At 44.5% G+C, this 27,600-nt stretch overlaps 2 protein-coding genes and 1 long non-coding RNA gene across 26 annotated transcripts in view; 1 reads left to right on the plus strand and 2 right to left on the minus strand.

The window, feature by feature from the left end:
- The window catches only part of TENM2 (teneurin transmembrane protein 2), a 1,285,801-nt gene that overhangs the window by 1,224,485 nt on the left and 33,716 nt on the right, over positions 1 to 27,600 (plus strand). For 13 of the 19 annotated variants that reach the window (XM_054556187.2, XM_024247419.3, XM_063724369.1 and 10 more), the window contains 6 exons: positions 6,573 to 6,593; positions 9,875 to 10,107; positions 11,590 to 11,744; positions 12,945 to 13,819; positions 20,888 to 21,063; positions 22,697 to 22,932. In XM_054556187.2, coding sequence (XP_054412162.2) covers positions 6,573 to 6,593; positions 9,875 to 10,107; positions 11,590 to 11,744; positions 12,945 to 13,819; positions 20,888 to 21,063; positions 22,697 to 22,932 — 1,696 coding nt within the window. The remainder of the gene's footprint in view (positions 1 to 6,572; positions 6,594 to 9,874; positions 10,108 to 11,589; positions 11,745 to 12,944; positions 13,820 to 20,887; positions 21,064 to 22,696; positions 22,933 to 27,600) is intronic. The other 6 variants (XM_054556189.2, XM_054556191.2, XM_054556196.2 and 3 more) reach the window with 1 other exon arrangement.
- LOC129059612 (uncharacterized) lies at positions 21,391 to 22,833 on the minus strand. Of its 2 annotated transcripts, none has more exons than XR_008525621.2 (3): positions 22,687 to 22,833; positions 22,541 to 22,606; positions 21,391 to 22,255 (listed from the first exon to the last, which is right to left on the minus strand). It is a non-coding gene; the product is annotated as an uncharacterized LOC129059612 (long non-coding RNA). The 2 variants fall into 2 exon arrangements; XR_008525622.2 differs by having other exon boundaries at positions 21,391 to 22,268.
- LOC103890769 (uncharacterized) overlaps positions 23,918 to 27,600 on the minus strand; it is a 42,802-nt gene continuing 39,119 nt past the window's right edge. For 3 of the 5 annotated variants that reach the window (XR_655070.4, XR_008525618.2, XR_008525616.2), the window contains exons 2-4: positions 27,150 to 27,218; positions 25,675 to 25,833; positions 23,918 to 24,652 (exon numbers count right to left, since the gene is read on the minus strand). Coding sequence is in view for 1 of the 5 variants with exons in the window: in XM_054556202.2 (XP_054412177.2) it covers positions 24,588 to 24,652; positions 25,675 to 25,833; positions 27,150 to 27,241 (316 nt within the window). In the remaining 4 variants the exon portion in view is untranslated. Of the gene's footprint in view, positions 24,653 to 25,674; positions 25,834 to 27,149; positions 27,242 to 27,600 lie in introns of all 5 variants that reach the window. The other 2 variants (XR_008525617.2, XM_054556202.2) reach the window with 1 other exon arrangement.

Consider the following 27,600-nt stretch of genomic DNA (forward strand, 5'->3'; position numbering starts at 1 on the left):
TCTTAGACATGCTCTTGCCAGGAAAGTTGATTTCAGACCCTCAACTCAGAGGAGATCTGTAATTAGAGAGAGAAATAAGATCTATAAGAAAGGGGCAAAATTTCATTCAACAAATATTTGGTGAATGTATACCATGTCCCAGGGACTTTCTGGCTAGAAAAAAAAAAAAGTGGGGTCAAACAAAGCACCTGTTGTTGTGTTTGTGTTCTGATAAGGAGCCACAGACAAAATCATGTGGGCAAATAAAAAACAATAATTTCCAGTATCCTTAATTGCTTTAGGGGAAATATAACAGAGTAAGAAACAGGAACTGGGGGACAGGGAGGGTACATGAATGAGGAGGCTACGTAAGATGAATTAGTTGGAGAAACCTCTTGTACTAGGTGATGTTTGGCTAGGATCTGAGTGATAGACGTCAGCCATGGGGAGATCTAGGGAAAAGCACTCAGGCAGAGAGAAGTTGTTCAAAAGCCCTATACCAGCCAATAGCCTGGCTGATTTAAGGACTGATAGAAGCCCAATATGGCTGGAGGGTGGTGAGCTCAGGGAAGGGTACCTCAATGCATCAGAGTCTCACTAACCACTTAGACAAGAGTACGTTGTATTGCAATGAACAAGCAATGGAGGTTGAAATAGGGAATGGGGTGGAATTGATATGATCCGATTTGCATTTTTTTAAAGGATGACTCTGGCTATTGTGTGTGGAGTAGACTGTAGGGCTGCAGGAGTGGAGGCAGGAAAACCCATAGGGGAGCTGCAGCAATTGTCCAGGATTGGGGCAATGGTGATTTGAACCAGAATGGTAGCAGAAGAGAGAGGAGTGCTCCAATTAGGATATATTTTCGAGGTAAATCTGATAGGATTTGCTGATGGATCAGGTGTAAGGAACGAACAAAGACAGAAACGAATCAAGGGCCCTGCCTAGGATTTTGGCCTGACAACTGAGTGGATGATGGTGTCTTCTGAAGCAGCCTCAGCCTCTCTCCTAGAAGGAGCTGCAGGTTGCACTTGCATTTGAGAGTCTCTGAGGCCCTGTCTGGGAGAAATATCAGTGGCCTGCCCCCAGCAACTGCTGCTGAGCATTCTTGGGAGCCGAGAGTGTGCCAGGGACTGACAGGAGTAAAAAGAGAGGAAAAAACAAGAGCTCACCCCGAGGAGGTTGCAGCCTCAGTGATCCAGTGGGCATTTATTGAGCATGGAGGTGAGCCAGGCATGTGCTGGGCTCTGCGGTACAGAAGGGGATGAAACACAGGCTCAGAAATCACCCATGTAAGCATGAGAGGTGGCACCTGGGGAAGTCAGTGCATTTTAAGCTGAGCTGAAGGTCCAAAGGCCAACCACCATGGAGATCCAGAGACAGGCCTGGAGTGGAGGAGGGGGCATGGTGGTGACCAGAGCGTGAACAATGAGAGCAAGAAGGAGACATGTGGGAAGAGGCCAGGTAGCCCTCATGCTGCCAAAGTGGCAATCAGACAAATCACTTTTCCTAGACTTGCCCATCCATATAGATTCCCTTCCCAAGATGTTGTTTTTGTTTGTTTTTTTAATCCTAGGAAAGCCTCCTTTTCTCAGGCACCCTGTGGGCAACAGAGAACCATGGGAGAAGACAGGGTAGGGTGGAGGTAGCACTGTGCTTTGCCATTGCCTATAGGAAAAAAGAGTGGAAGTATTTCATCTGGCCCTTGTAATCTTCCACATCAGGCCCTTCCTCCTTTGTCACTGTTCTTCCTGCTCAGAGGCTAATCAGCCCTCACCTGGTACAGTCCCACCTCCAAACCTTCACTCTTGCTGCTTGCTCTGCTTAAAATACCTTCCCTACCTAATCTACCACATCACATCTACTTGCAAGGCCCAGCGTCAGGGCCCCCTCTTCCATGTAGCCTGATCTCCCCAGCAGAAGCCATTGTCACCCACCTCTGAGTCACTACACTCTCTGATCTTCCATTAGAGTTCATGCCACTGAATGCCTTGTTGTCATTATTTCCATGTAAGTCTTTAGGGCCTAAGCATGTGAACTTCTGCAGCAGACTCCTTGGTCATCTTTGTCCTTTTAAGTCCTAGAGGAGGTCCTGGCCCACACTAGGTGCTCAAGACAGGTTGCTTAAATTAAAGAAAACACAGACCTGTCTCCTCCCTCTTGTTGGAGTTGGTCCCTGATTCCACGTCTCTCGAGTTGTGGAGGCCACAACGTCAATGGTGCAAGCTAAGGGCCCAATCAGAACAAGTCACGCCATGCCCACGTGGTGACATTAGGACAGCTTGAGGCGGAATGTGGCTCCCAGTTTCCCTCGACAGCTGTGTGGTTTTTTTTTTAACTGCCTTTAGACTTGTTCTTACTTTCATCAGCCAGGTACCCAGAGCCGATTAGAAGTTAAGCTTTTATAAGAACACTGGTTTTATTCTTCTTTTCTTCCCACTACATACCTGAAAACAAAGGGCTGTCAATCCCCTCTCTTCAAAAGAGCAACCAGCAGAGGGAGGGAGGGGGAGGAAGAGACCTGTCTTGCTTATGTCTTTTCTCCATTGTGAGTTGGCAGCTGAATGATTCAATTTCGGGAGTCAGTGCCCATCCCTATCTCGCTTACCCACCCCAGAGCTGAGCCTCTGAATTGGGATCCTATTGAAATGTTTCCATGGTTGTCTCGCTATCCTTCCCCCTTCCTCCTTCCTTTGTCTCTCCAAAACATGCAGGGACAAGTTCTATGCACTTAAATAACTTCTGATGCTACAAAGAGCCGTCTCTTAGGTAAAATGGTTATCACCTGTGTGCTCTGATTAGGCAGACATTTAGGACATTTCCATACTCCTGTCCCATAAAAGCCTGATATCCCATCTTTACTAGTCCAGTTCCCACTGCCCATTCCAAGTGGTCTTTGGAAAACCTAAGCCCTGGAGCAGAGTAAATTTGTCAGTCACTAACATTATAGGGGGAATTTCTCTCGTAGCAAAATCTTTTCTCCCTCCCCAGTTTTAGAACATCTTAGGAATTAGACCTCAATATAAGGCAGTAAATTATACGGGATGGGACGGTATCTCTCTGCCTTTTCTTAGCTTAGCTTAGCTCCTTTTAATAAACATAAGCATCTCACACCTTACATAATTTTTGAAATTTCCATTTTTTTATTTTTTAAACATAAAATAATATTATGATATTAAACATGCTTTTTTCCAACTAAACCGCTTCTCCATGCTGACATTCTGATGGTGCTTTCAGCATGGAGTCAAGGGCACCAATCATTAGAGGAGACCTTCAGAGAAGGGACATGTCCAACCCAGATATGTTAGTACCGGGTGGGGGGAAAGTGGGAGCCTGGGAAGGCGGGCAAAGCCAGCAGACATTGGAAGGAAGCATCACCAAGGACAAGGTCTGCCTGAGAGTTTCAGCCAGGACAGACCCTGCTTGATGACCAGGTAGACTGTTAGGGAAGACTATGTGATTCCACTTAAAGAACGGAAATGCTTTTCCTGTGTGGTCAGGCTTTGAAAATGGGGGTCAGGAAAGAAAAGTCATGAAGCACTCAATCCCGAATAAAAGTAAAAACAATGTCCCCATAAAATTTTGGAGACTGATTGGCACTATTTTCAAAGTCTTTTTACCAAGGGTAGAACCCAGATTTTATGAAGCCTAAGACTAATACAATTTCAGAGGCTCTATCTAAGAAGAAAAAAATAAAATTGTAAATATGAAATGAGAAATGAAATAGAATATTTAGGATGAGAAAAGAAACCCAAAAAATTGCAAAGTTTAGAAAAGCCAATTCTATCACAAACATCACAAAATCCAGACAAATAACCTAGTATTTTTATTAATTAACTCCTGTAACACTTCCATGATACATGTTTTTCTATACTTTTTGGCTGCATATCTTTGATCATCTTTTAATATCACAGTTATTTTGTAATTTCATTATCTATAGAAAGAACAGAGGGATTTTCAGTCTTTCCTTTAATAGGGCTGATCAAAATTTGTTTCATATTATTGATAAATTAGAAAACTTTCTTTTGTGTTCATAATTGATTATTGGTGATGTGTAAATCATTAGAGTTATAAAATTCGGGAAAATCTTTATCAAGTTTCCTTTTTAATATCTCTGGGCATCTCAGGTTTTCCTGTGGAGTGAATAATCTAAATAGTCTTTGAAATGATGCTCATTAACCAGTTTGTCATTGATGTCCTTGTATTAGTGAAATATGAATTCTACATGGGGCCTTTTACTCTCTGCAATGATGCTAGACAAATCAACATTGTAGAGCAGGAGCATTCCTCAAAGACATTCCTATTCAAGAATGGCTAGCAACCATTTAACTGGGTGCTAAAGGGACTGCAGGCCACATGAGCTCATCCTCCTGAAACTAAACCAAATGTACCCCCAAGTCAACTTCTCTTTAGTTAGAACAACAACAACAAAACAACCCTGTGGCTACTCCAAGTGCACCTTCCTCAAGGGGAAAATGTGGCACAGAGAGAGTTGGAATGAAAAAGGACAACAGTCTTCACTGATTACAGATTTGTAATTCTGAGCAGAACATGAGGGATCGGAGTTAGTCCAAGGCAAGGTCTGCCCAGCACTAAGGGAAGCAGCCTCATTCCTTGCTTCCTTCACTCAAGAAACTGTTTTTCCAGCCCTAACTCTCTCCTGGGCCTTCTACTAAGTATCCGCAATTCAGAGATGAGTGAATCATGTCCTATTCACAAAGAACTGAGGGGGACAGGCACACAAACATAAATCACCAGACAGCATGATGGCAGCTCTGAGAGACGGGCTGAGAATGCCACAAGAGACCCTGAAGGCTTCGCAGAGACATCATTGAGACTCTGCAGTGTGAAGAAGAGCTAATCCATCTCAATTCTCCCATCTGAAACGCCACTTTTTCCTCGAAGGGCTCACCTAAAGAGTCTGTGGTATTAAAACCATGCACACAAAGCCTAGGCCTATTCCTTGTAAGTAGGACATCTGTACCCAGCTGCATAGACTGACTCGGTGATGCTGTTATTCTGGTTTGTTGCCTGCTAAGCACCCAGCCTGCTGTGATCCTGGACTGGAATAGCAGTGACCTCAGCCTTTCTCCAAAGCTCATATTCATATGATCCTTCAGGCTCTACACTCTCCAACGACTTGATCCTTCACCCCGCCCTTCTCCTTCCCCCGACATAGATCTTATATTAATCAACTGAAAGCAGATGTTCTTAGGAAAGAAGTAGGTCAGGTCTGCAGACCCAAATCCCATCCAGTATTTTTACAAAATCTTGACTTTAAAAAGTGAAATTGATATTGCAATAATTAAGAGCCAAATATGACTACCACTGGTGGCAGATAACATTTCACTTTCATTAAGCAATATAAAATAGACGCGAGAATTCCCGGCTGCCACCCTGACACACCAGGCTTTGCAGAATGAATCTTAAATTGCACTATGTCAGTCAGAGCTCAGGAGTTATCAGCATCATTTAATTAACTTTTTTTTTTTGCAAAAACTAACACATTGGAATAAAATATAAAAACGTAATCCCTGTGCAAACCCACCACTAATGATGGCCCCTGGCAGAGGACTGAGCTACACCTGAGCAGAAATCAGGGCATTAAACTCTCTTTGCCCCTTCCCTGAAGCCTTTCTCCTCAACTGAAAGGGAAAGAGGGGTCAGGGGTTTCTTCCACTTTGGCCTAGAAGCCTCGAGAATGGGAGTCGTTCTCCTTACTTGAGACCTTAGCATCTTCTCGTCTCTGGCACGTTAATTTTCAGCCGCAATTTCCTATTGAAATTGAATGTATTTCTTCTCTTAAAACAACAACAAAATTTTTACTAGTTCTCTGATAAGAAATGATAACTGGAGTCTTTGACTCCAATTCCAAGAGGATATTATTACCTATGAATTTCATTTATGGACGTTATTGTAATATCGGACGTTACCTTTTAGAAAGAATGCATATTTGGGGTCCCACCCCAAGTTAAAAGGAGACAATGAAGGTGACGTGGAGCAGGGAAAGGAAGTGGTTCAGAGTCTCAGGGTTCAGCAGCCTTTGCCCAACTGCAGTAGGCTGTGAGCAGGGTCTCCCTCTTGGGTTGGTACTCATTCTACCCTGAAATGCACCAATGGCAAATAGGTGGTACACGTGTCACCATCCTCCCTGCCACACTCAGAGTGGACATTGCAAGTGGGTCACAGTACTCTTTATACCTGATATTAAATTTGGCTTCAAAATCCTTCTACCACCACACTCCCAGTAGCCATTACTGGTCAACACATGTTGGCACCCAAGATATAACCTGTTTGCCATCCCTTCCTTAGGAGGCATCTTTCACCTGTTGCCACCTGTGTCTTGTGACAGCCACATTGCTGATGAGAGAATTCAAGCTTTCTTGTCCAGATTGTCCAATGTCTGGGAGGAGTCCAAAATCAGGGGCACTTCTCAAGCTGTTGAGCCAGGAGTTGTCAGTTACAGGGGAAAAAAGAAAAGAACTGCCTTTTTTGGGCCCCTTTATACAAGAAACAAAAATGTTATGTTTGCTTTATCATCAATTCTTCCGCTAACTGTTTGTTCTTTTTTCCTTTCTGTTTTCTTTCTATAAAGAAATAAAGAGTTTAAACATAGGTAAGATGAAGAACTCTTTCCCATATAATTTGATATGGTTCGTTTGCTTCCTTGTGTTTGCTTTTTTTGTTTTGTGCTTCTTGTGTAATGTTGTATATTTTTATGTACCAAATATAGTAACTTTTATGTGCTAATTGTGTGTTGTGGATATGATAAGCTTTAGCAATTATGAAATGCAGTCAAAAAGCAACCAAATAAGCTGACAGTAATTAGAATTTCCGGGAGATTCAAGTGCAAGATAATGAACCCTCAGCGAACTTTTATCCTGACTGCTCAGTGCGGTCCATAATTGGGCTAAACAGTTGAGGCAAACTCCTGGCTTTTGTAAATGCTGGACTGGGTTCACAAAAGCTTTAATGAACTGGAAACGGGTTAAAAACTCATTTTCAACTCATTAATGATTTTTTCCCCTGGATATATGGTCATCTTTAAAAAAAAAAAAAAAAAAGTTAATTGCCAATCTGCCGGTCAGAATGAATCCAACAGTCAGATGCGTTGAGAATTTTCATGGAGTAAAATCACTTTTGAATAGTTTGAAGGATGGAGACCAAGTATTCATTGTCAAAACTGCCTTGGTCATTACATTGATCCAAGGTTATCATTTAAAACCACACTAGTACAATTCACAGATAAAGTGTAAAGCACACATACACGTGCCTTCACACATGGACCACACTGAAATGGAGATAGTATGAGCTTTCTTAAAGAAAAGTGACCTTATTTTTATTCAGAAGAAGAGAAAAAGCAATCTGTACCACTACTCAACGGAATGCTTCTGCTCACTTTTTGAAATGAAACATGGACAGCTCTCCTTCATGATATTAGGTCAAAATTAGACAAAAAGTAGAGTCAAATTGCACAAGATCATAACAGTCAGTGGAAAGGCCATGCATTGAAAAAGTCCTCTGCCTTCTTCTCAGGCACCCCAAAAGTGGCCTGTTATAGGCACCCCATTTGAGCCAAATTTTAAAAATAAGTAGAAATGCCCTGGAAGGACATTTTTCCAAGAAATTCACCAACCTCATGTGATCTTTGCCACAGCCACAGGTATGGAGGCATGGCTGTCCCTCTGACGTGAGTTTCTCTGCAAGCATCTTGGTGAAAACAGGTATGAGACCATGGAGAAGAATGGTCTCCCTAAGCAAGAACTGACCTCACACCCTCCACTGCCTGCTCTTCTGCCAGAGCTTTTGAAAAGCCTCCTCAAATCAGGCTCCCTAGAAAGTCCAAAATTAATTATCTCTCTCATAGATAGGCACAGATGTGCAATGCCTTGATCCTTCTGTTGATAATGCCAGCTACTGTTCATTCAGTAACAGAGTGCAGCATCTAATTAAAAAATAGCATGAATTTTTCCCTTTCTGCCCTAATTTGTTTTGCATATATGGATAGTCTCTAATGACTTAATAGCCAAAAAAGAAGAAGAAAAGAGGAAAGGAAAGGAATGAAACCCAGGTAGTCTACGCTTTAGTTATCTGGGCTGGAATTTCAGAAAATCTTTGACTTCTAGTTCAGGGATGTGTCTTAATAGCAATCTGAAGAGAAACTGGAATGAAAGACCATCTCAACTCCACACAGATTGTTCCTAAAAATAGCTTCCTAGTTCTTTTTTTTTTCCCCCTTAAATCAGAGAAGACCCCAAATGGTGGTGTTTTAATTAGTAATTTACTAGCTAATGTCAACAGGACAAATGCATCCAACACTGTCATCTCTCTCACCTTCCCTCCACCTCTCCCAGCCCCTGTCCTCCCATCACCCCAAAGTAAAATTGAAAAATAATAGGAAAAGGCTGGTTGCATGGTTTATACCTATAATCCTAGCACTTAGGGAAGCCAAGGCAGGAGGATCTCTTGAGGCCAGGAGTTTGAGATCAGCCTGGGCAACATAGTGAGACCCCATCTCTACCAAAAAAAAAAAAAAAGTTTTTAATTAGCCAGGCATGGTGGAATGCACCTGTAGTTTCAACTACTCAGGAGGCTGAGGCGGGAGGACCACTTCAGCCCAGGGATTTCAGGCTGCAGTGAGCTAGAATTGTGCCACTGCTCTCCAATGAGACCCTGTCTCTAAGAAAAATAAAATAAAATAGCAGGGGAAAAAAAGGGGGCCTGTGCCCATTTCAAAACCTAGTCTACCACACTGAGGCAGAAAGGCAATTACTGCTTGCATCCTAGAGGTGCTGATTATAATAACCAGTATAGGAATAACATAAGCACCTATTCTGGTCCCAACCTCAAACCAGTGACAGGCACTACAAAGGGAAGAACTGCAGGGTTTTGAGCCAGAAGGAACATTAGCAATATCCAGTATGATTGATTTAATCCCCCCAGCCCCTGCAAAAAACCTAAGACCTGACACAGTCAAATGACTTAACCAAGGTCACCACCAGCTGGCTCAGAATTGAGTTTAGAGTTTCCTGTGTTTTAGCCCTGAGCCACTTCTACAAGCCTTACTCCGTCCTAGTTAGCCTCACACAGGGCAGCCAGACACACGGCAGGGGAAGCAGCCCAGGTCTCAGAGGCTCATGCCTTCCTAATACGCTTCACACACACAAAGGTATTAATCCCCTAGTGTGGCTGAGGGCCCTGGCAGACCCTGGCTCATGCCTGTGACCTCACTGTTACCTAGATTTGAAAAGTGCATCTCCTGTCTCAGTAATTCAGATTCCAGACACAGTGCCAGCAAGATACCCACATTTCTTTACACTAAATGCCAACTTTATCCATATCCACACTGAAGAGCAGTAAAGAAGCAAGCTCTGAGCCTGGAGATTGGGGGCGGTTCTGGGATGCTTCCCATGATAAAATTAGGAAAACTCCAGGTCACCCTAGTATTAATGGCCTAGTAGCCTGGAGGCATAGGTTAAAATGAGAACATTGTCACATGGAAGTGTTCGTCTATCCCACTTGAGAATATACTAAGCCCTTAAGGGGAAATTAAGGAGAATGCACACACATGGACTGTAGTTGGTCTTGAATAACTATCCTGCCTACAAAAACAGGGTCGGAGTGGGAGCTCTCGTACTGGCTAAATGAAGCAACAGTTGTTTAGCATGGTGGGAAATGAATTTTCTAATAGCATAAGGAGCATAAGTCCAATTAGAAGTAGCTAAGAACCATGATGTGTTAGAACACTGAGTTTGATGTTAGATTCTTTCCAGTTCACTAAAGTGGAAAGACACTAGAGAAGGTAAGCGTCTTGCTAGGATTTTTGTCATTCCTTTGATCTAGGAGGCCAGCTCCATAGCCCCCTCCTCATTTCTCTTTGTGCTTCTTCTACTAAAGCAACAACCCGGCACACAAGTACTACTTGGCAGTGGACCCCGTGTCCGGCTCGCTCTACGTGTCCGACACCAACAGTAGGAGAATCTACCGCGTCAAGTCTCTGAGTGGAGCCAAAGACCTGGCTGGGAATTCGGAAGTTGTGGCAGGGACGGGAGAGCAGTGTCTGCCGTTTGATGAAGCCCGCTGCGGGGATGGAGGGAAGGCCATAGATGCAACCCTGATGAGCCCGAGAGGTAAAGGACATCAAGGAAGAGTCTCCCGCCCCAGATAAAGCTTTGCCACCAGCTTGGCTTTCTTCTTATCAGAACTTAACTAAGCCCAGCAGTCCAAAACACAGCTTTCCCTGTAATCATTTAACTCAGATAGATTGCTTTGGTATGTGGATGGGTGTTTAAAAAGAAAACCAATCATGAGGTCAGGAGATCGAGACCATCCTGGCTAACATGGTGAAACCCCATCTCTACTAAAAATTACAAAAAATTAGCCAGGCATGGTGGTGGGCACCTGTAGTCCCAGCTACTCGGGAGGCTGAGGCAGGAGAATGCCGTGAACTCGGGAGGCGGAGCTTGCAGTGAGCCGAGATCGCGCCACTGCACTCCAGCCTGGGCGACAGAGCGAGACTCCGTCTCAAAAAAGAAAAAGAAAACCTTATTTATTTATTTGAAGTAAACTTTATCATGCACATAGGCTCCAAGTGGAAAGTGAAGGGGATTTCTGACTGCTGCCAGTCAAGAGAATCAGAGGAAATCCTGGCTCCATGGGCCAGAGTGCCCCCTGTGTGGGCTGGAGACAGAACAAAGCCCAGCGAGGGGCCTCTGGCCACGCCCAGACTTCCGTGGTAGACAGCAAATGTGTATGAAGTCGAAAGTGCAGTGCCTTACATGTTGTAAATGCCCAATAAATGGTAGTAATTAAGAATGGGTATAATTTCCAGGGGTCCAGGATGGAGGAGTTCTGGGAACCCATGGGTCTCTATTTGAAAAGGACTAAAAATACTTAACATTAAGGAGCAGTCATCTGAGAGTCCAATTCCTGTTAGCATTTTTAGCTACTGTGAAAGCAGCAGGGCAGCATGGATTAAGGAGGCAAAGCCTTGTACTTGGGCACTGGGGCAAAGACACAAAATAAATAGAAGCCATATCTGTGCCTTTCCAGCCCTGCTGCAACAGGGGAATGCTAGGCCCCAGTGTCCCCCTGGGGCATTGAAGTGCTGATTGGAGTCAAGCTTAACTGGGAATACTTCCTGAAGCATACACCTTGAATTAGGAGTTTGTAACTACAGGAATCATCATTTCTCAACCTTACTGCTGCAATCAGTTGTGAAGTATATTCAAGTAACTTACTACTAATAATGTTTAGGGTAATGAACTTAGGAAATAACTTCTTTTCTAAAGAGAGCAGATGCAGAGTTATTTCCTGCTTCATTCATTTGCAGCCTTGGTTCATTTGCAGTCCAAGGAGCACGCTTTCGTCGGTTGCAGGGAAGAGGGTGGTGATATAGCCAGCACCCTAGGAACTATACAAATCGCAGCACAGTGCCCATGAGAAAGGATCTTGCATTAGAAGGCTAAGAACCACTGCTCTGAGGGTACTAATCAATTCCAGTAAGGTCTCTGGTCTAAGCAGAGTGCTCAGCAAGGCATGTCATCTCCCACCTCCACCCCACAATCCTACCCCTTTCCAAGAGATAAATCCACACTGCTTGTCTTGCTCAGGTATTGCAGTAGACAAGAATGGGCTCATGTACTTTGTCGACGCCACCATGATCCGGAAGGTCGACCAGAATGGAATCATCTCCACCCTGCTGGGCTCCAATGACCTCACTGCCGTCCGGCCACTGAGCTGTGATTCCAGCATGGATGTAGCCCAGGTGAGACTCTTTCTTATTTGTCTTCACTAAGCAACACCTGCCCCTTGGCCTGAGGTTCTTACCTGCTTCCTGTTTGGTTTGGAAGTGGAATGGGAGGGGGAGATAGAGATACAGATCACGGGGTTGTTTGGAGAAAGCCTGAGATGAGCTAAACAGTAAGATGGAATGGAAAATGTCAGATAGGTATGAGAGAGAGAGAGAGTAAGAGAGAGGGAAAACTGTTGAGAAAAGTGGAGCTGGTGACACACTCCAGCCGTGGCAGATTACAGGGTAGAAGTTGCTGTGTAATTACCTCCCTTCTCCATCATTATTGCAGGTTTGAGAATGTACTATACAGTGTTATATGTCAATCAGAACTTCCCCGTTAATCTGAAATGATTGCATCCTCACTATATAAACCTTTACTTTGTGCAGTAGTAACTAGAGCAGAGCCCTCTACAATATCACCCAAAGTGTGTGTTTAGTTTGGGCTGTTAGAGAGGCAGAGAACAGAGGCTCACTCAAATGTACAGCATTTGTTCTCAGACAGCCTGGAATATACGTTCAGCCTTTCTATAACGGCCTTTTCAACCCTTGGCCAACCTCATAAATTTCAGCTCAAGTTCCACAACAGACAACTTGCTACTGAGATTTTTATTTCAAATTCCATAGAGGAAGGATGCGTTTGGTTCAGTTTATTTTTTAAAGCAGACACTCAAGTTGTAGTTTGCTGGCGAGCCTGCACTTTGGCTCCCCTTGGATCAGAGCCACCTTCCAAGTCACATGGCTCCTTTTTGTGAATTAGATACAGGTGCCGCCTCTAAATGTACATAGCTTCCGTAGGCGTCTGCTTGGAGAGCAGAGTATGGACTGGATGGCATGGTCTCTTGTGTAGTGAACTACCTGTGCAACCATATGTAACAGCTCTGATGCTGGTCCAGCCATCTGGAGCTGAGAAGCAGCATCATAGGTAGAGCTGATGGCCTGTTCTGATCATGGCAGGTGACACGGTAGGAAATATACATTACATTATCTCTTCTTCTCCATCACATCCACTCATCATGGGCAATGAGCAGCTGGTTCAATGAAGAGTATTTCTAATACAATGTGTTATTAAAAAGCTGTCTTTTTTCCTAGATATGTAAAACCAGTAAGTGCCCTACAGTTAAACGTTGGACATATTAAAGGCTGTTCTTTAATCTGATACCATGTCATCCACAGGTTCGTCTGGAGTGGCCAACAGACCTTGCTGTCAATCCCATGGATAACTCCTTGTATGTTCTAGAGAACAATGTCATCCTTCGAATCACCGAGAACCACCAAGTCAGCATCATTGCGGGACGCCCCATGCACTGCCAGGTTCCTGGCATTGACTACTCACTCAGCAAACTAGCCATTCACTCTGCCCTGGAGTCAGCCAGTGCCATTGCCATTTCTCACACTGGGGTCCTCTATATCACTGAGACAGATGAGAAGAAGATTAACCGTCTACGCCAGGTAACAACCAACGGGGAGATCTGCCTTTTAGCTGGGGCAGCCTCAGACTGCGACTGCAAAAACGATGTCAATTGCAACTGCTATTCAGGAGATGATGCCTACGCGACTGATGCCATCCTGAATTCCCCATCATCCTTAGCTGTAGCTCCAGATGGTACCATCTACATTGCAGACCTTGGAAATATTCGGATCAGGGCGGTCAGCAAGAACAAGCCTGTTCTTAATGCCTTCAACCAGTATGAGGCTGCATCCCCCGGAGAGCAGGAGTTATATGTCTTCAACGCTGATGGCATCCACCAATACACTGTGAGCCTGGTGACAGGGGAGTACTTGTACAATTTCACATATAGTACTGACAATGATGTCACTGAATTGATTGACAATAATGGGAATTCCCTGAAGATCCGTCGGGACAGCAGTGGCATGCCCCGTCACCTGCTCATGCCTGACAACCAGATCATCACCCTCACCGTGGGCACCAATGGAGGCCTCAAAGTCGTGTCCACCCAGAACCTGGAGCTTGGCCTCATGACCTATGATGGGAACACTGGGCTCCTGGCCACCAAGAGCGATGAAACAGGATGGACGACTTTCTATGAGTAAGTGGATTTGTAAAGCATCTCTGAAGAGCCCTTCCCTTGCCCTAGCTGGCATTAGGACTGGGTCGTTTGTGTAGCTTTTTAAATTCCTTTGTCACGTTATCTTTCTAACTTTAATGATGTCTTATGGCCTCAAGATATTCATGTCCCTTCTCCCTGACTCTGAAATGATTTGCTCTAATGGGTCTCTGATATTGAGCATCCTCCCTACTAGAGTTGGGAATTCCTGTTGCCTGCTTGCCGTTCAAATTTCAGGATATTGGACATGCACAGCACCTGGGAGGTAAAGTGTTGATTAACTTTGCTGATTATTCATGTTTGCCATGGGTGCGGAAATTAGAACCTAAAAGGCAAGATCCCAGTGGGGCTTCTGTAATTTGCCAATAGGTCCAGCAACACACTTGATTGCACAGACAGGTAGATAAACTCTGAATTTCCTCCTTAGCAGAAGCAGATCGATACAGATAAAGCATTAGGTATATTAAAAGATGCGAGAGCTGGTCATATTTCCCCTAACAATTATCTCATACTTAATAGTCCTGACGCTTGTTTTGCAAAAAGCTGTTTTTCCTAGCTCCTGCAGGCAGTTCTTGGTCAAAGTGCCTGCTGCTGTAGGTACTAATGGTGGGATGCTGGTTGGAGGAAGTTACTAGGCATGATTCTCCCAATGGCTGGCTGAGACTGGAGCAGAATTTATAAATATCTGGCTCTCCTAGGTGATGAAGGAGAGTGTTAACCCCTATGTACTTGCTTGTTTTTTGTCTGGATGCTGCTGCTAGCTGAGAATGTAGTAAGTTAGGGATAGGTGGCACAGCAAAAAAAAAAAAAAGGGGACAAGAGGGAGAACAGAAAACCTCATTGTTGATCATTCCTAAATCCAGCAATGTTTACTTCCTGTTTGTATGCCAATGGTCTTGGGAGAATGTAAAAGGAAGCTGTTGCCACCTGCTGGATATTTACTGCATTGCAGAAGAATTGCTTTCCCTGGTTCTGACTTCCTTCTTTGGGCAACTCTTTCTCAAGCATCTTAATGATGCTTGAGATTTCTGAAGCATCTTAATACCCTTCAGGACACTGGAGTTTTGATCAAACTTTGCCAGCCAGTGATTCTGCCCTCAAGGGTACCATCTGAGTGCTGTTCTTGGCTGTCATACCGAGTTAGGTTGAAGCTATACACTCACCCAAACACCTCCGAGATTTTCATCTTCCTTTCTGACAGTTTCACCCAAAGACCTAATGCATTTCAGAAAAAATCTGTTGGCTCTCCTGAAAGAGGGGAAAAAAAACATCCTTCTCAGGGAGGCCAGCCTGAACTGGGCCTGGTTTACAGACTGTCATAAAGAAGCTTGGGTTCAAGTGCATCCACAGATCTGAACTCTAAAAGGGAAAGTATTTTCCAGAAAGTGTCCCTAGTTTAAGGAAAACATAGGCACGACTCACTCATAAGTGTGTTTTAAAATGTTCAGAAGTTACACTGAAACTGAATTTTTTATCTTAATTTGATAAGCTGCCCTTTTTTTCATAATGTAGATAAATCCAGTGATCACAAATTCTCCATTGTGGGGTTCAAATGTATAAGGTTTTCTTTTCTACCTGAAAAGATGGTGAGTTCCTTTTGTTTTATGGCACTTTTGGCACATGATCAGCCAATTGGAAGACACACAGCCAACTTAAAAATCAGACATAACTTCACCTCCTGTCAGGGCAGTGTGGTCAAGACCAACACTGCATAGCCTTAGCCAAAACTTTAGAGAAAGGGTGATGAAGAAAACCACACAGAGGCTGTGAGGCTACTAGAAAAGTCTGTCCTGGTCGGGAGCAATGCCTCATGCCTGTAATTTCTGCACTTTGGGAGGCTAAGGCAGGAGGATCACTGGAGGCTAGCAGTTTGAGACCAGCCTGGCCAACATGGAAAAACCTCATCTCTACTGAAAATACAAAAGTTAGCCAAGTATGGTGGTGCATACTTATAGTCTCAGCTACTTAGGAGGCAAAGGCATGAAAATCACTTGAACTCAGGAGGTGGAGGTTGCAGTGGGTTGAGATCATGCAGCTGTACTCCAGCCTGGGTGACAGAGCAACACTCTGTCTCAAAAAAAAAAAAAAAAAAAAAAAAAGAAAAGAAAATGATTTGTCCTTCAATGAGAGCTTCCTTAGGGGGATTCCTCTCTTCCCAGTCTGTTACAGAGGGCAGGGTACAAATCCCTCTATAGGTGAGAAGAGTGGCCATATCTTTTTTTTCTGCATAGAACATGAGGTACAGAAGCCATTTATCTGCTGTGTTGTCACAGTGACTGTCTAAATATGGATTTGATTATCCCCATTTTATGGATAAAGAAACTGAGGCTCAGAGAATCAAAGTGACTCCCCTAAGACCACACAGGGAGTTGGTAGTGAAGCAGGACTGGAATCCAGATCTCCAAGCCCAGCGTTCTTTGCATTGCACACTAGCGTCGTAAAGCAGGGCTATGAATGGAATTTGTAACTCCACCTTCAGACTCCACATGGGAACTGTCCCTGAATTTTTGGGAAGACGTAACTCAATAAGACCAGCCTATCAATGACTCTGGAAGCAGGAGAGAGAGGGTGGTAGGAAAAAATAACACTATCGAATCTTCCTGGACCCATTTTATGATCAGCCAGTTCCAGAAACTTCCAGGACATCCAACCCTGGAATTAAGATTTCCCCAGATGCAGGCCATTGGGTCTTGATAGAAGAAGTATCCTGATTTAGTTACATCCCTGAGGGAACTCAGGTTCTCACAGTCTTCCCCAAAAGGCAGCATCTTATACCAGAAAGCTCCTAGGTCTTAGCATCAGGATGACAGGGGTGTGGAGTCCATCTCTGCCACATACTTACTGATTGACGTTGGACACGTTATTTAACCTCTCTGAGCCTCAATGTCTCATCTGTTACTTGGGGATAAAAATGCAAATTAACAGGAGTCCTGTGCTAATCCACTGAGATAATACATTTTTAGAAATTAGCAAAGCACTTGGCATATAGAAGTTTAACTCAGAGTATAGGCTACTGGGATTTGAGAGGAATTATTAAGCACACCTCTGTCTCCTTCCTACCCCTCAGGTTTCACTCAACTAACTGTATAGTGGATACAAGAGTCAAACAGATAGAGACTTATTTTGGAAAAGCAGAACTGAAGAATGCAGCTTGCACATTAGGTCTTTTTAATACCTCACTTTGCATTTCTCCTGCTCTCTTCCCACCTCCCAGTGCTGCCTGCTGGTCTCCCATCCCCTGCAGGAGCAGAGTCTGCGTTAGCAAACCTGGGGCTCAGAGGGGCAGAAAAACACATCACCCTTAAAAAGAGGCCCTCCAGAAGAGAGAAATGATAAAGAGCCTCTTTAGTCATGTTCAACTCCTTCTCCCAATCCAGCAGCTGGGGAAGGGGCAAATGTCAGATCAAAGGAAAAGATGGAAGTTGACTTCCCATGGTGTGGGGTTCAAGAGTGATTTTACAGAATAAGCTGCCATGCGATTCATGAAGGCTGGAATGGGCCCCTTTAAAAGTTGCCTCTCTCTCCTCTTTGTCCTGGGAAGTGAAGAGCTGGGCAGAAATGGAGCTGATACGGAATGCCCTTTGGAAACCCTATCATGCCTGCTAATTTCCCAGACTAGGGAAGATGCATCTGTATTCCTGAAAAGAACAGTACTGTCCTTAAAATTACACTCTCTACTCCCTATATTCTCTCTTTCTCCACTCTCTCCCTTCTTTATTTTAGTCCTTAGCACCTATTACTCACCATCTGACATGCTGTCTATTTTCTATCTTGGTTTAGTTTTGCCCTCTTTAGCTAGCATGAGTGCAAGAATTTTGCTCCATTTTCTTCCCAGCCATATCTCCAGTGCCTTGAACTGTGTTTGGCACATCACAGGCGCTTGATGAATGTTTATTGACTACATAATTCAAAGGCAGCCTCCAGCCCCACTCCAGCCAAGGCTGGGCCAGTTCCATTGGGTTGGCATTGAGATCCCATTGCTGGAACTTACAGCGCTTCACTCCTACATGCAGAGTCATTTGCAAAAAGACCTACATCTGAAGACGCTCCTTAGGGGAAGTAAGTAGAGCTGGAGGCAGCCGAATCGTCTTAAAAGTTAAAGAAAATCTGTTTTTCTCCCTTTGGCCCATGAGATTCTAGTCCCTACCCTAAAGCTCTGCTCCCGAAAGTAGAAACTCCAGTTCCTACTACTTCTCTCATAAGGAAACTCAGCAGCCTATGCATTGTAAGTGTCCCCAAACTACAGTGGATTGGAATTAAAATCCTTGCCCTGGTCCCAGAGAATGTACTTGTCAGCAGGAGGAGAAACTGTTACTGAGTACCGCACTGGACACCCCGTACCCAAATACTTAGAGTTGTTTTGTTTTCTGATGTTTTAAATACCTTTTGTTTCTGTTTATTAAACAAGAAAGTATTGATTACAAGTAATTTCTTTTTTTTTTTTTTTTTTTTTTTTGAGATGGAGTCTTGCTCCGTCACCAGGCTGAAGTGCAGTGGCACAATCTCAGCTCACTGCAGCCTCCGCCTCCCGGGTTCAAGCGATTCTCCTGCCTCAGCCTCCCAAGCGCTGGGACTACAGGCGCGCGCCACTGTGCCCAGCTAATTTTTGTATTTTTAGTAGAGACAGGGTTTCACCATGTTGGCCAAGATGGTCTCAGTCTCCTCACCTCATGATCCACCTGCCTCAGCCTCCCAAAGTGCTGGGATTGATTACAGGCACAAGCCACCATGCCCGGCTGATTACAAGTAATTTCTAAATTATGGGAAAATGCAAAGAAGAAAATGAAGATTCATCAAAATTCCATACAGCAAAACCACCATTAACATTCAAATGTCTATATTTTCAGAGAATTTCTGCTCCATATAGATACTGATATTTTTTACCCCTCCCTGAAAAAAAAAGCTACCGTCAAGGGAGTATATTTTGTACCCCACTCTTCCACTCAACATGTGTAGATTTGTCTATGCCAATAAATAGAAACCCATGTTGTCAATCTTGATGGCTTCATAGGTTTCTACTTTATGGATAGATCATCAGTTATTTAATGAATCTCCCATCAAGGAACATCTAGGTTGTTCTAATTTGTCTTATTGTAAATAGCACCTTTGTCCCCCTGCCTGAGAAGTGGTTTCTTTAGCAGGTAAGAAAGCACAGAGGAGCCCTATTGATTTAGCAGACCTAAGTCCCCATCCCTGATTACAACACCAGGGCTTTCCAGGGAGTGCATGGTCTGCGCCACCCCCTGCCTGGGGCCCTGGGCGAGTGATAGGGGTGGATCCTGAGCTCACAGACATTCCTGCTCCAAGATCTCCCTCCTCTCTCCCCCAACACCTTTACGCAGCCCGGTGTCCAGCTTAATGTGATCGCACTCTCAGCTTTCAAACTTCTGCAGAGCCTCACTGCTTCTAGTTCTTCCCAGAAGCAAAGTTTCTCAGATCCCTGAAAGCCTGAGCCAGGTCTGCAATTCTTTATTCCAAAAACATTTCCTGAGTGCTCTCTGTCTTCGATGTTGTCATCCTAAGCCCCAAGCGACAACGTGCAACAGGCCACAGCGGTCCTTTCCACTGCTCACAGGCCCTCCCCACAGGGATCCTTCTCTGAGGACCGCCCCCCTACCATCCCCACGTGCTGCACAAGCTCCAGTTCCCATCCCTCAGACCCTGCCAGCTTTTTCCCTCTCCCCAGTCCAAAGGGAGTAACCCCCAGGAGTTGAGCCACTTTTCCTTCTTTTTTACCCTCCAAGCAAAATGTCTTCATAGCTCCGCCTTCTTCCTCCCCTTCCTCCTCCAGTAACAAAACTCATCTGGGAGAGCTCAAAGGCCTCTACATGCAGACCTGGGAACGAGTCTGCTTTCCTTTCCCAGGTGTGAGACGGGCCCAGCTCTCAGAGTACAGTGGATCTTCCAAGGTGGGGAAAGGCTGTCCCAACTAGAACAAGGCTTCTTGCTAAAGGTGATGTGGGGAGAAAACTCCACAGTGTGAGAAAAGAGGAAAGATAACACATATACATAAAGAAGGAGGCCCCAGTGTCAGGCCATTTGCAGGCAGTAGGGCATGATCACTGGTGTCCCTAGACTTGGGTGCTAAGGACAACTGGTGGTAAGGGAGTCATTGGGAAACTGTCTAAGAAGGCTGCTTGGGAAGTGGAGCCATCGTGGTTTGGTGGGCACCAAAGAACAGGTTCCATGCAGCCAGGCCTTCTATGCTGAGCCAACATGTGCGGGTGGCATTTGGCACAGGCTGATTGTCCAGAGGCCTAGGAGGTGACAAGTGAGACAAGGTTGGACTCCAGTAGAAGACTCGAGGCATGGATGGTCTCAAATGCCAGATTTTTATTTGATTTAGCAACCAATGGGAAAAGAGTGTGGTTTGTTCAGCACAGAACTGACATGGTGAAACTGATATTTGGGGAATGTTGATTTGATGGGTTTGTAGAACACCTAAATTAAAAAATAAGAGAGGGCCAAGTGCGTGGCTCACGCCTGTAATTCCAGCACTTTGGGAGGCCAAGGCAGGTGGATCACCTGAGGTCAGGAGTTCGAGACCAGCCTGGCCAACATGGCAAAACCCCATCTCTACAAAAAATACCAAAATTGGCCAGGCATAATGGTGCATGCCTGTAATCCCAGCTACTCGGGTGGCTGAGGCAGGAGAATTGCTCGAACCCAGGAGGTGGAGGTTGCAGTGAGCAGAGATTGTGCCACTGTACTCCAGCCTGGGACAGAGTGAGACTCCATCTCAGAAAAAAAGAAAAGAAAAGAGCCAGAAAAGCAAGAGAAGCTCACAAGTGGCTGTTCTCTCTAACTAGAGGAAGCCTGAGACCAGGTGAAATGTTTTCCAGGAGCTGAAGTCAGTTATATCAGTGGGTAGAAGAAAGCATCACCGCTGTTTCTCAGGGCATAATAGGGTTTTGACTGTGACAAGGGGCCTCAGTGAGATGCGCCACCCAGCCAACCCACCTTTCCAGCTCTCTCTTTCTCTGACCCTGTGAGTCTTGGGAACTCACGGCCCCAATGACTGCTGCTAACCAGGGTTTATCTTCCCCCCAGCTATGACCACGAAGGCCGCCTGACCAACGTGACGCGCCCCACGGGGGTGGTAACCAGTCTGCACCGGGAAATGGAGAAATCTATTACCATTGACATTGAGAACTCCAACCGTGATGATGATGTCACTGTCATCACCAACCTCTCTTCAGTAGAGGCCTCCTACACAGTGGTACAAGGTGAGCCTCCACCCATACCATCCTACCCCCAAACTCACCCACAGACCCAGAACCCAGCCAAGCCCAACATGTGAGTTATCCAGCCTGGGAGGACGTCCAGAGACCCAGCGTACCCCTCAGCTTTCTGTTTTATTCAAGTGTCCACAGCAAACTATAAGAGGTCAATCTTGTAGAAAATGACTTAATCAGATACAGCAGAATGTCATCTACACCCAACCAAATGTTTAGATATTTGAACTGTCTACATAGTTATCTGAAAATGTCCATTTCTACCCGCCCCCCCCCCCCCACATACTCTCTCCCTACCTCTTACCCTTCCATCACCACCTCCCCCGCACCAACCCAAAACACATAGTTATCTTCTCAAAGCCCATTTATTCTCCTGGCCCACCACTAGATTTCATATTTTCTTGTTCCATCCTGATTCTCTCTTTTAAGCATTTGTTTGATGAGTTGGTTGCCCTGGGACTGGAACTCTTTAACATTCTCTCTCCAAGACTGGGATCTCAAAGGTCTCTGCCCACCCTGTGGTTATTGTTGCTATTAGACATGTTTTGCAGTCCAGGGCAAGCACTGGGGCTGGCAAGAAAATGAATTGTGCCAATTAATTTTTCTTTTAATTAAGATATAATGTCTGTGGGCTAGCCCGTTGTCAAAGGATAAAAGTGTCCTCTCAGTAGATAAATGGTGACATTTCTGGACTATTATCCCACAGCAGAGCCTGTTTCAATGACTCTATTTCTGCTCTGCCAAATGATTAATGATGTAGATTCTGTCCTTCTGTGTGACGGCTGGAGTCGCAGGAGCGACAGGTACACACTTGCTCACTGCCCCAAAAGCTGACATCTCAGAGGCCAGCCCAGGCCAGCCCCTTTGCCCAGACAATCAGGAAGCAGTGTATCTGTAAAAGGAGTCTCTGACCCACATTTCCTTCCTGTAACTTTTCGATAAAGGAAAATGTCAGAAGTCTGATTGACTCGTGTAGTTTCCACTGGGGAAGATAAACACATTATCAGCACCCACCCACTGGCTCCATCTCCCTCATGTATTTGAGTCTCTTCAGAGTTCTCTTGAGTGGGGGTAGTATCAGATGCAGTCAGCACTAAAAGCATGAGGATGGGGAAGGTTGACTTCTTCTCTCCATTTTCTTGAAGAATCCTGGGCTTTGATTTGTAGTGCATCTGACCTGTGGCTAGACCAGCAACCTTGGGTTAGATGGCAGGCAAAAGGGGGAAAAAATTGAAGTCATTTGCCTTTCTTTTTTTTTTTTTTTTTTTTTGGTATAAGCTAAAATATATATGTTAAGCTTCGGGAATTTGATTGACACAAATTGTGTAGGCAATAGACATCTTTAAATGTTTAAACGTGCTATTAATAGTCTTGAGTAAAAGAGAAGAAACATCACGGCATAATTATTTCTGGAGTGCCACATATTATGTTTTTCTTTATGTGGATCAGTAGTATCTCTGCTACTTACCTTCACATGGTATGTGTGCTAATTGAAGGCAGCCTTTGACTGATGGCTGCAGAGTACCATGGAAACCTATAAAAAAAAATAGGGATTCTATTCTCTTCTGACTAATAGAGCAGATAATTTATTTCCCTATCCCCACCCCCACTTACATTTTTCCAGATCAAGTTCGGAACAGCTACCAGCTCTGTAATAATGGTACTCTGAGGGTGATGTATGCTAATGGGATGGGTGTCAGCTTCCACAGCGAGCCCCATGTCCTAGCAGGCACTATCACCCCCACCATTGGACGCTGCAACATCTCCCTGCCTATGGAGAATGGCTTAAACTCCATTGAGTGGCGCCTAAGAAAGGAACAGATTAAAGGCAAAGTCACCATCTTTGGCAGGAAGCTCCGGGTAAGTGGTTCCACCCAATCTGTTACCACAGAGTGGGAGGGGATATACCCTTTCCTCACAGAGCTGAGAAAGTTTCCCAGCTTCAAAGCCTCTAATATTCCTTTATTCCCTGGAAAAGGCAAACTGTTCACTCAGAAGGTAGAATCCATCTCCCTTTGGGACTCATACCTTGGGAAAAATGTTCTCCATTTCCTAGGACTGAAAAAGGCGGCCATTTCCTGCTATGGGGATTTACATTATGCTGCAACTAGAGACAGCTTTGGTCTTCTTTTTACACTTGCTGTCTTCTTCCTCAGTTTTCACTGTCTGGCCAGTTCAACCAGTGAATTGGTTTTCGTGCCTACTATGTGCTGAGTAATTTGCTAAGTACTGGAAGAACAAAAATTTTAAAGTATGTTCTTTGCACTCAAGGAATCGAGGGTCTGATTGATAAAATATGCAGGCACAGGATGATCACAGGTTAAGTGAAAAGACAGAGGTACATGCAGGGTCTGATGGGATCCCAGAGGGATGCCACTCAGCCTGAGAGGTTCAGGGAAGATTTCCCAAGAGGAAGTAACAACTGAACCAACTGAACCTCAGTGGGGAGTTTTAGCCAACCCTAGTTTTCCCAGACCAGGCAACTTGCCCCACGTGACATCTTTTTAAAACCAATATATAACATTAATTATATTATTATTATATAATGTAATTTTATATTACATTTTTATATTATAATGTAAACCCTATGTTGTATTATATTATTATAATATTATAATGTATAATTATATACATTATATATAATTACATATATTATACATTATATGTATACATAATTCATATACATATGTGTATACATAATATACATATATAATACATATGTATACATAATATACATTATATATAAGTACATATATAATGTATAATTATAATGTATAATTATAATATATAATAATGTAAACCCTATGTTTGTATACTTATAATATATAATAATGTAAACCCTATGTTAAATGCTTTGCTTGTATTATCTTATTTTAACTTTTTCAATAGCCCCATGAGGATAATTATTACTAGCTTCATTTTTCAGATGAAAAAACAGACTCAGGGAAGCTAAATTACCGTCCAAGGACACAATAGCTAGAAAGGGCAATGCCAGGACTCGATCCCGGGTCTCTTTCTGTCTGACTCACTTGCCAGTATGTCACACGCCTTCCTGCTTATCCGTGGTCATCCAGATCATCTCAGCAGAAGTGGATTCTGCTCCAGTCACTTATCTGTCACCAAGAGGGAACAGTTCCTACCATCATGCTAACCCCTTCCCTGGGGAGGGGGAATGTAATGGCATACAAAGCAAAGGCCCTAACTTCCTGCACCTTACCTTCAGGTTGCGGGGAGATGGGAGAGAGGGGCAGATCATAAGTAAACTAAAAAATAAAAATAACTGCAGAACAAGACAAGCACTAGGAAGTCAGTAAACAATGGAACAAAGAGTTTATCAAATGCTTTGGAATCCCTGAGAGTAGAAGGCTCAGCATCGGCAAAGCTCGGGTCGTAACTTTTGCTGGGCAACTGGATTGAAATCCAGCCAGCCCAGGTGATCTCCCTGCAGAGCCAGGCCCCTCCATATTAAGATTCCGCCTTTGTCTGGCTGAAGTTTAAGTCTCCACATTAGGTTATCAGCAGTCTCCCATGTTTTTCTTCCTCTGCTGGCATCTGCAAAGTTGCAAACTGCAGTATCTTCCTAAAGACAAAAATGGAATGAGATTAGTAGTTAAATCCTTAAGGACTGGATTTCAGCGCTGTGTAATTGATTTTTGATATGCTGCACTGTAGAAGTTGTTGATTATAAGTAGTAATCGTGCCTTTTCTCTGATAAATCAGTTATGCATTTTGACTAAGTTTTCAAAATAAAGATAAATGTGGCCCTAAAATAAAGTGGCTATAATCCCAACTCCGAATATTAAAACTCTTTAATAATGGTACTTGTGGTAATTAGCCCAAGTTAGGCACACAAGTCTTATAACTGAATTTCTGCCAGGGTTAGATTTGCTGGCATCGTGTTTATGCAAATCAAAACACAGCTTTATCTATCAACACCTCAACATTTAATTGTCTGGTGTTAGTTCCTGTAACAACAATCACATATCCATTTAGCTCTCTTAAATGAAAATCACTATGAGATTATAACAGGTTGAGTGGACTGAAAATGTAATTTGAAAATGAGGGAGAAAGCCTGGAATTTATTTGCATCTCATTTATTTTAATTCAGTTCATAAACTGTTTAGTGAATGAAATAAAAGCAACTTCTGGAAATTGCAGGAGAGCAGTTGGAAGAAGGTATAAGGGAAAGGTTGGGTGTGATGTGGATTGAGGGAACTGGGGAGTGGCCATTTCATCAGATGTTTCGTGAGCCCATGGCAGGGAGTTTGCAGCCCCTAAGCCGAAGGTACCCATTGGCCCCATAAAGCTAGCAGGCTGTCTCACCAACGGCAAGATGGGCTCTTCTTTCCCTATCTATCTTAGTCTTGCTGTGTTTTTTCATCCCTGCTCCACTGTCACATGAAGGCATGAAAGTCTTCATTTATTCAAAAGATGTTTACTAGGTGCCAACACTACAGTCAGTACCACGGAACAAGTAGACTCTAGAGAGATAAAGAAAACTGAGTGGCACCAAGTAGCTAACAGTCTCATGGAGAAGACAATATTAGTAGTGTGATGTAAGCTATGATACAGGCCAAAAGCACAAAGAAAGGGATACTTAACTGTATCTGCTGGAAGAGGATAGGCCACGGCCTATCCTGAAATCTCGTGGGTGTAACATATTGCGGTCCAAATGCATCGGGCGGCTCTTCTTAATGAGGACTTGCTCCAGTTGCTCTGTCTTGCGATCCTGCCATCTTAAGCACAGGGTCTGTGCAGTTGCTGCAGCAAGGGAAGAGAGTTTGGGTGATTCACGAGAGCTTAATAAGCAGGCCTGGACACGGCAGGCCTCACTTCCACCCACCCTGGTGAGAACACTGTCAGGGAACCTCAACTGAACTGCAGGGAAGCCTGGAAAATGTTGTCTTTTCTGAGTGCCTAAGAAGAAGATGATGAACTAAGACTTAGTAAGCACGTAGCAGAGTGCTCAGGTCTCCTGTTTGACAAGAGATCAGGAAGGGCTTCACAGAGGAGCTGGAATCAGTTCTGTAGAGTAGTAAGAATCAGCCAGGCAGAGATAGCGAACAGAGATGACAGGACAAAGAATGTCGCCTGTGGAAAGGCCAAGAGGCCAAAAAGGGAATGGCAGCTCAGAAAACTAATTCAGCGTGGCAGTGGATGTGTTTGTTAGAGAGTGGGGTAGAAAAAGAAGATGCAGCCAGAGACTGCACATGGAAAGGAACATGGTGCCAGGCTAACATTTATCCTGAGGGCAATGGTGAGCCCTACCTGGACTTCATTAGCAGAGAGAAGATGCAGCCAGAGACTGCACATGGAAAGGAACATGGTGCCAGGCTAACATTTATCCTGAGGGCAATGGTGAGCCCTACCTGGACTTCATTAGCAGAGTGATGTGCTGGGATGTGTAGCATTAGAAAGCTCTCTCCAGCCTGGGCACAGTGGCTCATGCCTGTTTTCCCAACACTTTGAGAGGCCAAAGTGGGAAGATCATTTTAGCCTAGGAGTTCAAGACCAGCCTAGGCAATATAGCAAAACCCTGTCTCTACGACAACAACAACAACAACAACAAAAGTTTAAATAGCCGACCATGGCCTGGCACAGTAGCTCATGCCTATAATCCTAGCACTTTGGGAGGCCAAGGCAGGAGGATCCCTTGAGCCCAGGAGTTGGAGACCAGCCTGGGCAACATAGGGAGACCCTGTCATGGTGGCGCATGCCTGTAGTCCCAGCTATTCGGGAGGCCAAAGCAGGAGGACTGCTTGAGCACAGGCGTTTGAGGCTGCAGTGAGTTCTGATCATGCCCTGTACTCCAGCCTGGGCAACAGAGCAAGACCCTGTCTCAAAAAAAAAAAAAGAAAAGAAAAGAAAGATCTCTCTGACTTCCTCAGGTATGGGGGAAGACAGGTGAGAAGGGGACAAGATAGATAGGAGAGGGACAGTAAGGAGGGTGCTGCATTAGTCCAAACAAGAAACTAAATCACTAGCAGCGAGGAAAGAAAGAAGGTAGGGGGAGAGATTTGAGAGATGTCTAGCACACGAGGATTGGGCAACTAGCAGGGTTGCTGTGTCATGCTCACCTTTTGACAGGCTCTCCCCATGATCATGTAAACCAGGAAGGCTGGGTGGCCGTCCACACTCTGCGGGCTCTGTAAAAGGGAGTGGCTGGGAGCTGAAACCCAAGCCGGAGATGTAAGATTCTGGTGGCCCCAGCCCTGCCTCTTGGAATGGGGAAGAAATTAAATGAACTTTGAAATGCAGCCATTTAACCAGCACCATGTAATCACTGCTCCCCGTGTGGAGAGCAGGGATTTGGAGAGAATGTGTGGGTATCATGCACGAAGCAAATGGCCTGAACTTCCCCGGGACTGGCAAGCTCCTGGGAGCCTGGTCAGCTGAGGGGTGTGAGGGCCCAAGGCTCTGAACATTCCTGGAGTTTAGAGAAGACCAACAATCTCAGTGAAGCCATCATGATAGAACAGTGCCCAGTGAAATTCCAACCCACCTAGGTACCCTTTCTTGCCACAGTCC

The sequence above is a fragment of the Pongo abelii genome, chromosome 4, assembly GCF_028885655.2.
Source record: "Pongo abelii isolate AG06213 chromosome 4, NHGRI_mPonAbe1-v2.0_pri, whole genome shotgun sequence".
Classification (NCBI taxonomy): Eukaryota; Metazoa; Chordata; class Mammalia; order Primates; family Hominidae; genus Pongo; species Pongo abelii.